Source organism: Sitodiplosis mosellana, unplaced genomic scaffold (assembly GCF_009176505.1).
Source record: "Sitodiplosis mosellana isolate CC-2019 unplaced genomic scaffold, AAFC_SMos_1.0 Smas_scaffold_5, whole genome shotgun sequence".
In the NCBI taxonomy this organism is placed as follows: domain Eukaryota; kingdom Metazoa; phylum Arthropoda; class Insecta; order Diptera; family Cecidomyiidae; genus Sitodiplosis; species Sitodiplosis mosellana.
Window position 1 is genome coordinate 5,933,580 of NW_022595248.1, and position 14,119 is coordinate 5,947,698.

Sequence of the window (14,119 nt, forward strand, 5' to 3'; positions counted from 1 at the left end):
TCATGTTGACAATTTCCACATTTTGGCATCGTATGGATTGACGAATGAAATGAAAAAAATTATTAGTCAAGCATCAACCACCAATCGGATGGTTTTTTTTTTCGCGTCAACCGAATGGAAATAAAGTGAGGAAAAAATGTGCAACCGCATGCATTCTCCCGATTTTTAATTAAAAAATCGATCGGCTGAATTTTATATGCCCAGCAAAAATGTCAATCGCAATGTGCTTGCAATGGACTCTCCGACTCTTTCTCTTCCAATCTCGCTCACAATGGCATTTCCAATCTAGCGATTGAGGCTTTTATTCGATTAAAAATGACTTTGAGCAGGTGTCGGTTGGGTGTTGTGTGTGTGTTTTTTTCCGTTGGTGTACTTCAAATCAACTGAAATGGCGCCCACTGGTGCTCGCACCATCGTCGTCGTCACCATCTCCGCCATTTTTTTCATACTCACCATATTGTGTGGTTCGAATAATTTCCAGGTTTCGTATCGGTTCATTGGTTGGCAAAACGTCCAATTCTTCGATTACCACCGAGTTGACTTTTTTGTTCGAATCGGCCGACTCAGCATTAACGGCTTTGATAATTTTTCCATGATCTGCAAAAAAAGGAAGCGAAAAAAAAAACATGAGAAACAAATGAGAAATTCAAGTTAGATTCATAGCAAAATGTCAGGCGAATGAAATTGAAACGGATGATGGTGTGAGTGGGTAAAAGAATTGCAGACAACGAAATCACATCGCAACAGCACTTTATTCTATCTCTCGTTCCTTGTCCCGTTAGATGATTGAGATACGATGGTGGCTTCGCACTTTCGCCGCACACAAACGACTGTGTGTATGAGTGAATATTGGCAACGACAGCAAGTGCTTTATTAATTGGCATTCTTTTGAATGCTTAGTTTTTTTTATCTCGCGTGCGCGCACCCGCGTTTGTTTGCTTACGATAGCGTGTTTGATGTATTTTTGATATTCGTGCAACAGCAGCGGAAAGAAAAAAAAACAAATCCCAGAGCGCAAAATTCGTATTCAGTCACAGGAGGTAATTCGCACTCTTTGCCATAAATCAATTTATCATTTTGTCAATCCGTCATCAAGAACTCTCCACCTATCTCTCTCTCTACCTTTCTTTCTCTTTTTTCGCCTCACTTTCGCATCGTTAAAAGGTGTACGTACAATCGTACATATGACGGCAAAGGTAAGATGAGAAGAAAACCATTTCGAAGAAGCTGAATGAATTTTACCGTGAAAATTATGTCGCATCTCCGAGTTTTTGTCCAACGCATCATTTTTCGTTCCGTTGAAAACAAAAAAATCGGTCTGGAAAATGGATTGTTAAATCTATTATCCCTGAAGTCGCTGGAATATAATAATGAGCAAAAAACGATTTTGTGTGCGTCGATTGAAAAAAAGGATTTGAATTTAAGTAGAATATTAAGTGAAAATGGTCGTTTGGTATCTTTATTTTTCGTTCGCCAATAAAATTTGGAGGAAAATCAGTGTTTGAAAAAATGTAGCGTAATAATGAGGCTTGAAATCATTTTAATTATTTCGAGTGAAGACGCTTTCTCTCTCTCTCAACCACTCTACGACTTCCTGATCAATCCCATGAAACAGAGATAGAGAAAAAAAAATAACAAACAGAAACAATAAAAATCACGTAATACGTAATTAAGACCGAAAAAAACGTCATCATTTTTTCTTTCTCTTGTTACTAATTCGCATTCAATGTGTGCATATGCGCATTTCCTCAAGAGAGAGGGAGAACGTAATGAAGAAGCGAAGCTGCTCAGAGAGGGACAGAGAGAGAGAGAGAGAGAGAGAGAGAGACTGAAAAAAACCACCCTTTTTATTTATAATTACTAACTTTTCATTCACATTCGCAACCATTAAATCCAATTATTAAACTAATTACGCTTGCAGCGAAACAAGCGAAACAAATGAAACGCCAAGAATAATAATAATGCGAATGTTGTGCATAAAATAGAACAATCGTAACGAAATTTAAAAAAAATAAAAGGGAATCGTACGCGCGCGAAAAAGACGGAGAGAGGGAGAGAGAAAAAACACAGCGAAGCAAAAGCGCAGAAGAGCTGCATAGACGAGAGCGTGGATTGCATCAAATAAAAATGAAAGAAAAGAAAATTGCAACTCTTGAATGTACTTGTATTCAAGATGTTGAAAAGGAAGCGCACAATTTGGGGATGGTGCAAATGATGGGAAAACAAGACAACAAGAAGAAAAACAATAGCAAAAGACAGAAATATGAAAAGAAAAAAATGTACTAACAAACTAGCTCCAATGAATAAAATCCGCGTTTCAGTTGCGTTGGGCGAGTACGCGAAAAACACTGAATTAGAAAATAATTTTTGGTTTTGAAGGAGGTGGGAGGCAGAGAACTGCCATCATTAATCATGAAAAGAATTTGAGAAAATTACACTTTTCGGTTTGAAGCACCGCAATAACCATTCTTTGGCTCCAATTAAAAGTTGTTTGATGTTCGAAATATAAAGTGCTTATCCATTGTGTTGTTACGGCCCAGACCAATGAAACCAAAAAAGTTGCTCACAGGTAGCTCACAATGTCCAATTTCATCAAATGCTTGCGATAGAGTAAAAAAATGTACGGTCATCACGCTGATGAAAATAATCAACGGCACTGATTCAGTGCGGCGAAAAACGATTCCGTTCGCGTTCCGATTCGAAACTTTCGAAATGAGGTGAACGAGTATCGAATATCGTTGGCTTGAAATCGCATTAGATCTATTTGTTGTGATAAGCGCGATTAATGGATGCTCTGACTGAAATGAGTGACAACTCGGAATATTCAAATGTAATACAATCCATAGTTGATATGAATCAAACTGGGACAGCGTTGGCAAAATGTATATCAGTTTTCGCACGAATGAGCGACAATGTAATTGAAACATATCAATAGCAGAGTTGTGCTAGAAAAAAAAACTCAACAGCAATCATCCCGTCAAAATACCATCAATGCAATGGTGGTGGTTGGTGGTGGTGGCTCATGTGCTAATCGTGATGTGAAAAGAGTTTGTTTTTGTGCACCAGTCACATTTGATACCTAATGCCCCAGAATAAATGAGCACTTTTAAGCGTTACAAGTGAAACCCCCATTTAATTATATTCCTGTCATAAACTGATGCTGTAACTGGCGCTCATTCGGAAAGCGCACACCAATTAAGCTGGCGTTTTTCCTTGTTGCCGATAAAGAGAGAAGAAAGAGAGTAAACGACATAGAGATAGCACGGAGGAGATAGAAAAAGCGAAAAACCGAAGGGAAGCAAGAGAGAAAATGGCCCTGGATTCTCAGCGCGCACACACTTATTTAAAGACGAAATCGAAGAAATACTGTGCGATTTCAACCGCCAACGACGTAAACATTTGTTGTTAATGATGATGACAATTTAAAATCGACCGCGATTTTAAATGCATGGCAATCATCTTTTCGTCGGAATAGAAGCAAGAATGCTAAAGAATGGCTGCGCTGTGTGGCAAAACGATGGCATAAAACGGAAAATTTGAATGGTGACGAGAAAATTAAAGTAGAAAATGAGAGGAAAATGTAAAACGGGAAAAACGACGACGACGATGACGATGACTACGATGTGTCGTTGTTTTGCAGACGTTGCAACGCCTGCCAAACTACAGTTTCACTTGGCTCGAGTGGTGGTGAACAGAGCGAGAGAGAGAGAGAGGCAAAAAACGAAGTAGTAACACCATTCAGTACCACATTGGCTACGATCTGCTTAACGAATTCGAAGCACAGCTTGCGATCTGGTCACACACAAAAGTGCTTCGGAGATAATGAATCTTTATAGATAATGAGCGCAAAGTGAAGAGAAGCGCAGCATAAAGACAGCAAACGATGAGATGGTGGTGTGCGAATGAACGAAACCGAGATCATTCCATTTCATTCCAGCTACTTTTTTCCCTCTGACTTCCTTACAAAATGCAACAAAATAAAAACAAATTCCACTGACAACCATCCGCCTCCGACAAGCTTAACGAAAGCAACAGAAACGACACGATGCGAGATGTGACATCCAAATAAATGAAGACACAAACTGCAGTAAAAATAATTAGAAAGGTTTCAAACGCTTGCGATATACACACAAACACAGCCAAAACCAGACGAAAGCAACTGACTTAAGGCATCATTATTTTGTATTTTAGTCCGTTTTTGTTTCGTTCATTCATTTTATTTTCACACTGCAACAACAATTAATTGACGTACACACCACTTAATCGATAAAATGAACGAGCTCAGCTCCAGCCATCTCTCGCTCGTTTGCCAGATCTCGTGTGTCTGTCTGTCTGTCTGTCTCAATGCCATCATCAGTAATTTTTGCATGCGAAAAAAGCACGTAGTACTGCGAAAAAAACCGAAAGCGATATGCCAAATGACTTGATTATTATAAAAGCAAACGAAGTACATTTGGGTTGAGCGTGAATAAAGTTGCTCTGTGACTTGAAATTCTTGAATTACTGCGAAAATGTGTAAACACACCATTTTTTTAGGCAATTGTCGAACCAATTAAGTTTATTGGTCCCCGTCTCGCCATTCACGCACCAATAACCATTCTAATTAAAATCGCTTTACTTGCATCAAGCTCCAGATGACTTACTCTCCAAAATCCGATAGTCTCTACAAACAATTTGAACAATTTTTTTCACTTCGAAATTTATGTATGCAGGCGAAACGGCTTTTCAGCCATGTTCACTTCGGTATTCGAGCAAATGACATAACGGTAATACTATGTGCTCCGTATCGCATACATACTATCAAGTACAAGGGCGTCTTGAGAGTGTGTTTTAGAAATGCATTGCAGTACTTTGACGGCTACTGATTTATTTGCTGTGGCTGAACAAATTTCCCAACTTAATTTGAAATTGAAGTTCTTCGACCGAGAGAGAAAAGCCATTCTTGTCTTTTTGTATCCACACACACACACACACACACACACACACACACACACACACACACACAGCGTCTTTGTCCGAAATATTAGGTTTGTGCCAGTCTCTATGGCCATCGTGTATTATTATTTTGTATGCATGTGGCAAAATAATTGTGATTATTATTTTGTGCATAAAATTATTCGCTTTGTTGCTGCTTTAGTTGAGCGAATCGGTTTTTGAAAGTACTTTACGAGCCAACGAAGCCAGCCGGAGCAACAGCAGCAATTCAATTTTCAGAGAGCTCATGATAATGGAATTAAAGTCCGGCTCCGAAAATGCAGAATAATTCGAAATGAGAATCAAGAAAATCGTTTGTGTGCGCATACGGAAAAGAATGCCATTCTTTTTCATTTGGCTATCTTTTCTTTCTCTTGTTGTTGCTTCCTCTCCTGAGCTGCAGCTATACTCTTTTTTTCGCTTGCTCGTGGCTGGTTGTTGTGCCATGCCATTGCATGTAATCGTATGGCAAATAAGTTTTCCAATTAATAGTGGAATTGTCGGTGAAAGCACTTGCAAGGCATTATTACTCCGTATCGTTTGTTTGCACCGCATAAATTGATGGTTGCAGCGGTTGGCGGTTTGCTGGGGCACTTCATGTGAACAAAGTTTTAATTTTTATTGCAATCGGAAAAGTTGAAATGAAATATAGATGAGTTGGATCGCTCTCTTTCTCGCTCTAGCTCTCTTTCTGTGTGTTCTTTTCTTATTCCCTGTCTATGTTTTTTGTCTCTTTCTTTTTTTCTGTGCTTTCTTTCCTGTCTCCGTCTCTGTTTCCTGTTCCGTCTGCAAGGACGTTGTCGAGACGAAGGCAATATGAAAAGAAACGAAAAAAAAACTCACACACCACCATCGAAACAATGCGAATGCAAAAACTTTGTCGGAAAGGAATGCATTTTTCACTCCTTTAGCCGTCAAGTGGATAATTTCAGTCATCTAAATCCTTTTTCGCATTGCGTTTGCTTGTGTTTTTAATCAGTGGATTCTCTCTCTCTCTCTCTCTCTCTCTCTCTCTCTCTCTCTCTCTCTATCTCTCTCTCTCGCTAACGATTGCGTTGTGAATTGAGAATGAAGAGAAATTGAGAAAAAAACAAATTAGTATGCACGACCATTCCGCTTGAATCAATAATGAGCGTCGATTAAAATTGATTTCAAGATTTCAAACCGAGATGCCCAAGCCGAGCGATGCGGTATAAGCATCCATATACTCAATGAAGAACAAAATAATCGATTGATGAAACTTTTTTCTTCTGCGAACATTATTTAAATTGCTGTTGTAATCAATTTAACTCCTTGCGAGGGACTTTGGGTACAAAGGGACGATTCAGAAGAGAAAAAAAAATTCGCGTCTGTGATTTATGTCTTGCAATTTGCTGAAAATGTTGTAATTTGCATAAATTGAAAACAGACAGAATGTGTACTCACCAGTGCCGATGAATATAACGTCGTAGGTCTTGCCACCGGGTGTTTTTATTTGTGGGTCAACAGCAATTTGCGTAAATCGGTATCTAGAAGAAAGGAATTTGCAAAAAAAAGAAAGAAAAAACAATGAATATCACATTTTTTTGGGGTTGGTTGGCAAAACGTGACACGGAAATTCAGATAGAAAACCAAGTTGAGCTAAGAAATTTCGCTTACATTGTGCTTGTCCGTATTAAAATCGGTTGACCGAAGAATGCCGGCACATTTTCGTCCATGAGTGAATGTGTTTTGATAAAATTCAATGTTGCGTCGGGCAGTGTTCGTGAGTCATTGTGGCATGATCCTGGCCGAGGATCAGGAACCTATGTGAAAGAAAAGCAACGATAACCAAAATCCATAACAATATTCTTCGATTCCATGTTTCAACGCCCATAATTCGAATCGCCACTAACCTGTGCGCTATTAACTGGCAACCAATTTGAGTTGAGTCCATTTTGTTCCTTGAAATTACCCTCGAAAGTGTCGGCAATATCCTGGTGACACAAGAAAAGAATAAACATTTCGTAAGTTATAGTTTTCACAGCCGTAAAAAATTGATGAGAAATTTGCAAAATGGCAATTTTTTTTTAGCTTCGCACTAAAAAAGAATGTCAGTAATTTGTTGTCTGCTTTTATGTCAGCCTGAAAAAAAGTTGTCACTTTGCGGTATTAGTGCATGCGCAGCGCTCTATGTCTTAAATGCGTTTCGAATCTGGAAGAAGCGCTGAATTACACTGTTTTCACTCAATGTTTTATAACTTCGATAAAAAAAAAGTGAACATGAAACCAATTTTATATCAAATTTTACTCGAAATATCAAACGTGTGTATCAATTGACGTCACCATGCTATCGCACCCGCGAGCTCACACGCTCGCAAATCAATGCGATTCATGCACGAGCACCAAATCATTTGAAAGCCAAACCAAACAAGTTCGTTGATTTCAAAACAAATGCTAGCGAATAATTTCACGAATTTGTGGGTTTTCCCATATATATGTATCCAATTTCATGTAATTTTGCTCGCAATTCTTTTTTTCTCTATTTCCAATGGAATTTTGTCGCCGTTGTTGTTGTCGTCGCCATTGATGTCGAACGAGCAAAAACAACTGAACACGCAACTTGTGCACATGTTTTTCAAAATGACAAAGAAATTGAAGAAGAAGAAGAAGGGAGAAATATCACTATTGCCAATTGCTTAGTGCTTCATTCATTTTTCAACATCGACCAAGCGACGAATACACGGTATGAAAATTGAAAGCAAATAGTCGAACCAAAAAGAACAAATCAAATGTAAACATTTATACAAAAACAAAAAAAAGGGAGCAAAAACTCGTCGTATGTGTTTGCAAACACAAATACAATTTAGACGCTGTTTAATCGATAGTGAAATCAGCCATATTTTCTGCATATGAATCGCACAAGTCGCAGTTCACTTATGAACTTTTCCGTCTTCGAGAAATGCTATCGACATTGATGAAATCAATATGGAATTTTTCTTCTCTCTCCCTACGATTTTGTGAGAGATTCCTCTGAAAGAGTGAGAGAGAGAGAGAGAGAGAGAGAGAGAAAGGGTGGAAAAAAAGGAGAATCAAAGGGATGGAAAGAGCACAAAGAATTGGTTCGAGTTAAAGATCACATGTACTTGAGGGTTGATTCTCTTTCACTCTCTCATTCGTTTATGGCAAAACGTTTGCCATTTTATTGTGCGACGAATTTCAACCGACACAGAGCGAAAAAAAAAGAAATTGAACGAACGGAGCGACAACGTTTCATTGTGCACAGCAACGAGCGAATGGAATTTTATGAAAACCCATGTTCATTGTGCAACCACATATGTCGAAAGCATGTATGAGACTAATAAAACGTAAACAATCGGGCATATGACAACACATTCATTGAACGCTGCTTCTGATTTTTGCACTATATTTTCATTTTGGGGGCTTGGGATCGTTCTCTCCCTCTCTCGCGACATCCACTGTAGCTCTCAATATGTGCACTCTAATAAAAATGCTCCACTGTCAAAAAATTCATTGTGAGCATTTTTCGCATGAGTTCCCACGAGCAGACGCTTCAGTTTACTGCGTAAATTCCTATTGAACACAGCGCACTTGGGATAGCGCAAAAAAAACGCGTGCAAATAAAGCATAGAAATTCGGAAAATCCAAACTGAACTTGATTGTCGATTCAACAAAATGAATGTGTGTGTGTGTGTGTTGCATTTTCAAATATTTCTCGCTTTCATTCGTTCTCTTTCTCTCTCACATACTCTTACTCAGTCGATCACTTGCTCGATGCCAACCGTTTGCCATTCTTCGTGGCGAATAAAACGAGAAACACAAACACAATGGCACGTATAATAAAATTACACAAATGAAAAATAGAAATGTCATAAAGAGCGAAAATATGAAAGGCGAATACAAACACCAGAAGTGGAGAGCGAGTGAGGAAAAAAGAGTAACATTTGAATTTCGCGTATGTGCTCTGGTGTGTCCCGCCATCAGCCTTTGTTTTTCCGTATTTGTGAATGCTAGTGATACATACTAATGTTGGCAGCGCTCAATTCACACACACACGGAGTGTACGCACATCAGGATTTTATTCTCTTTTTTCTCTTTCTCTCGTTGATTGCACAGCAAAAAAGAGCCATGGCATGCTCCTATGAAAAATTCATTTCAATGACCCAATTTATTTGTGTTGCACATTCACATATTTGCTGATTGTATTAGAGAAGTGCTCGTAAATGTTGCCGCTACCATAAACAGCAACAACAACAGCATCAGCCACAGTACACGGTACACGGTACACAGTCGCATCAGCAGTGGCAAAAGAGCCGAATAACACAGTTTCAATGATGGAATTGCATTTTTGCATTTTTAATGAAACATATACTCATACACGCGCTCTCGCACTCCTTTCGCATCTATTCATGCGATCGCCTCTCTTTCTCTCTCACTCATGCTCTCCCTTGCATTTTCTTTTATTTAATTTTGTTTTTTCAAATTCGTTCCTCTTCCGCCATTTATTTAATGCTCATAATTACATTTATTATTCGAATGGGAAAATGAATATTTCATCATGAATGTGCATAAAATATCATGAATGAAATGCTGCTACTTGCAATGAACATACTTATTTTACGCCGGAACAAGTTGCCTCTATTTTTTGATCTCTTGAAATTGGTCCTTTTGCTGCTCAGCAGCAGACGGAAAAAAGATTTTTTTTAAAATAAGAAATGAATCAAGCACACATCAACTCTGAATAAGTGTCCAATGTTTTGTCACATTTTATGAACGGATTTTATTCACATCCATTCCCTGTCTTCCAATGGAATTATCTTGCGATAACGAGGATTTGAATTTGTATAACGAATTTTTCAATGTGCAAACATTGCATTCAATCCTTTGCTTTGAACAAGCGCCACCAAAATATTCATAAATCGGACTGGCACATAATGAAGCATCTTTTTTCCCCTGTTGGTTTACATCATACAATGCATTCTTCTACAGAAACACAAGATTAAAAGACACATTTTCCACAAAAAATTAAACAACTTTGTTGCAATGGGTCTCCCGTGGCTCAGAAGAGAACAAGAATATACAACGATGTCGCGGAATAATTTCGAAAAATTATTTTCATCGCTCTTGACATGGCACGATAGAGAATAGAACCTCATCGGTTAAATGGCAAAGCGTTTCAATCTGTGGCAGCGTGGCTTGGTTGCTAAAATGTGATACATTTCATGATATTACACGAATATTACTTTGTGCAATTTTAAGCACTCAATGAAATTTCATAAAATTCATAATGTGTATCGCAAGAGTAAACGTTTTGCGATGATTTGCCATGGAAATTGTCGTTGCTGATTTTTCACATCGCATATCATCATCATCAGCATTAAATTTTATACATATTAATCATGTAAATGATTTGTTTTGATATTCGTGCATTTAGTTTATGTCTAGGCAATGAAGCGAGAGAGTGAGACGGAGCGAGAAAGCGAGAGATCGAGAAAGAGGGAGATGTCATATCGGTAAATCATTATAGAGCTCATAAGACGCAGATAAACCGTTAAGCGAACGCATGCAGCGTCAATGTAAACTCAAAGTTTTTTTCCCATCATCATCAGTTCAGGACTTAATTGATGATTTCACGCCAAACAAATGTCACGTGTGGGTGTGTGTTTACCCGGAATTAAAAACAGAACTACATTGCAAACGTGTCGGTTGTTGTCTGTGACGACAAGAGCAGAGAAATTTTATGTTCGATTGAATGGCTTTAATAAAAACGTCAATGGCATTTAATTAAAATAGATAATCCAAATATGGCTCATAATGTGGAATGGGGTGTGTGTGTGTGTGTGTGTGTGTTTCACACTTAACCGAACTCGCAAGAAAAAACATGACTGGAAAATTGGAGAAAACGACAAACAAAGACTGAACAAGAACTGATAAAACTGTCCATTCGGAGCCAAGCGATGCGTCGAACGCAACGAAATAAAAAACCATTACAATGTTATTGCATATTTACAAACACATTTCGCCAACATCAAACAAGTGCATCGCATCGTTTGATACGATGAAACTATAAAACTGCGTCATTTTCCCCAACGAGTCACTTTTGCTCAGCTGCACTATTTCCAATTCCCTCTGCTCTCTCTCTCTCTCTCTCTCTCTCTCTCTCTCTCTCTCTCTCTCTCTTTACGCATTTATCGAGAATTGATACTTAAAACAAGTTGTGTATTTGCGCCCGTCATCTTTATGAGTTGAATGTCATTAAGAGAACGAAATTGTTTGATATTGTATTTTGATCAGGACAGTTAACATAATCCGGTTAAGTTAGTGTATCTCATTTCTCGAAATGTGAATATATACGCTCGACGGATCGTATCAATTGGATCGTCAAACAAACACTTTTCAACTAACTGACATACACACACAGAGATATCTGAAGTAGAATGAACGAGATGTAAGTTTCAACATAACACTCTATGCACATAAAAAAGAGTCATTCACTAATTCTGTGAAAATGCAAGACCTTCGAGTTAGAAATGAATGTGGATGATGGAAAAAAAAGTGTTCAATTACAATTTAAGATGGCAATGAAACAAATCAAACATCGTCCAAGCTCGACAGCGCCAAATCAAAATGAATTGAAATGGAACGATAAAAACTTTGACACAGTTTCTCATTTACTCGCAACTTGTTTTTCCCTTCTTTTCATCATCATCATCATTTCGGTCCATTGCAAGTTGGGTAGAGGCACTTTTAGCACACAAACAGATAGAAGAACAACGTTTGCAACGCATACATTCACATAATAATATATGTGGAGCGCATCTGTTAAAGTGGCGTTGGTGTGTGTGCGTGTGATGTTTGCTGTGTCTTTGGACGACAGGCACCCGGCGGTAAGAAGATTGCGAAAAGCAGCAAATTCGAAAAGGAAAAAAAATCCAGATCAGTTTGCGAATCGCACATGAATGAAACTTGGTGGTACTTGTTCGATGTTCTCATGATGTAAAATAGTCAAACTAATGGGAAAACACCAAAAGCTGTTCGCTCTCGCTCTCTACGTCTCCTCTTTCATTTATTCTACATAATGCTTCTGCTGTTTGTGCATTGTCTTTTGCTTTACTTTGTTATTGCTCTTTCATGCTCTCGTTTTTCTCTCTCCTCTGCCACTTTCTCGTTTTCGATGTGGCAAAGCCAATGTGTGTTTTCTTTTCCAGCTAAACGACGCCTGTTCCGACTTCGTTGCTGTGATGTGAGTGTGTGTGTGTAAGTTCACATTACTTAACAAGAAAAATAGTACCGTATACAAGCATCGAAGACACACAGTTATCAACACAGCATATACACTTTGTGTTTGTATATCGCCTACATCGAGTTTCTTGTGACACACTGAAACAAATTACGAAATTGAAATTGAACCGAAGTAAGAATGAGCATCTATGTTCTTCGTATAGTTATATGTGGCCAAAACAACAACAACAACAACAGCTCAAACAACGAACATCGCCAAGAAAACTGCGTCCAAGAATGCATTACTGTACATCGACGCATAACATTTGATGATGATGAAGAAAAAAAAACGCAGAGAGAGATAGAGACAATCGCACTCTTGATGCTGCTGATAATGTTGGGTAATGTTTTGCTTTATACAGCCACGTCCAGTGAGGGATAATCCAATCGGATCCATCTCACATGACAATATCATAACGGCTTATTGAATTGCAGCAAAAGGATTTCATGCACAGGCACACACACACACCGCATTGCACTCGACATGTGGCTTCACATCGCCGTTATCTTTCCAAGTCATTATAGCCGAGTTGACATTCTTTCATCAACTCATATTTTCCGTTCGACACACACACTCACACACAGGATCTATGTCACTACATCTGTTCGAAATTGTGCTATTTTACTTGCCCTGTTCGAACATGGTAAAAGGAAACAGCCATCAAATAAATAATGAAAAATCAACTAATAAAACAAGGGGCCAGCCAAATGCCGCACATAACCGCAAACTGCATGAAAAATCAAGATAGGGTAAAACATATTGTATGCGATTGAATGGAATGGTGAGCAATTCATTTCATTTTTTTCTTATAAATATATCGTCAAATTGGAGCGAGATATCTTATCGTCGCGTAACAACGGTTTTCTATTTGATTTCTGGCGAACGAGATGGCATTTAGACCCCATCTCCGCTGAATGCCAAGAAAATTCCGGAAAATAATTTCGGAAAGCGACACAAATGGCTTCACACACACACACACTTTATTACTTCAGCGCCCACTTTATTATCGCCGTCGTCGCCACCGCCGTCGATATGTGCTGCATTTCTTCATTGCACCGTACCATGCTATCGCTTCTCGGTTTCTCTCCTGCTCTCGCTCGCTCCTTCCGTTTAGGGAAATGAAAATAAAGCGAACAAGGAGAGCAAATAGAAAATGATTTTCTTCACATGTTGAAATGGAAAGAAAAGGCAAGAGCGAGAGCAGATAGCAAAAGACTATACTGCGGGCGGTATAAGACATGAGGCAAAACGGTTTGTGCACGATAACGAAATTTAAATGAAAATATTTGCCCTGAGCCGAACGAAACGAATGAAAACGAACGGAGAACGGAGTGAGCGGAAGATCGAGAGAGTCAAGAGTTTTCCACCCGCTTTCTGGCACATTTATTTCGTCGTCAAACAGTAATGAGACCGGGAATAGGGCAAATAGCGTACGGGAAAAAGCCAGAAAAAAAAACCCATTAAAATGGTATGTGCTGAAAAAATACACAGAGAGCGCGAGAAAGAAATATGTGAGCGAGTGTGAGTGTGTGTGTGTGTTCGACGCCGATTTGCAATCAGCACGGTGTAAAATCGAAATGTGGATCGCAGGCGGTTTTTCGATTAAAAGTGTAATCATATTATGGAGTCTGAACAGGTGAAACGTTTACACGCTCTGTGCATCCCAATGCAATTTCGTTGATAGTTTTCCCTTCGCTTTCCCATACTGGCATCGATCGAATTTTAATTTTGCGCAAATGTTTTTTCCACTGATTAAAAAATATATATGGAAGAACGTAAATGGAAACATGGCGTAACACACATACCGCACTCTCACTCACATGCGCTAATCAGTCTTGTTGTATGTGTTTTTTCACTCTATCGTTCGTTGCTGCTTCACTCTCG

At 38.7% G+C, this 14,119-nt stretch overlaps 1 protein-coding gene across 3 annotated transcripts in view; it reads right to left on the reverse strand.

Moving 5' to 3' along the window:
* The window catches only part of LOC129566959 (semaphorin-1A), a 279,328-nt gene that overhangs the window by 7,350 nt on the left and 257,859 nt on the right, over positions 1-14,119 (reverse strand). For all 3 annotated transcript variants that reach the window (XR_008687808.1, XR_008687807.1, XM_055443376.1), the window contains exons 10-13: positions 6,849-6,929; positions 6,613-6,758; positions 6,400-6,482; positions 454-597 (exon numbers count right to left, since the gene is read on the reverse strand). Coding sequence is in view for 1 of the 3 variants with exons in the window: in XM_055443376.1 (XP_055299351.1) it covers positions 454-597; positions 6,400-6,482; positions 6,613-6,758; positions 6,849-6,929 (454 nt within the window). In the remaining 2 variants the exon portion in view is untranslated. The remainder of the gene's footprint in view (positions 1-453; positions 598-6,399; positions 6,483-6,612; positions 6,759-6,848; positions 6,930-14,119) is intronic.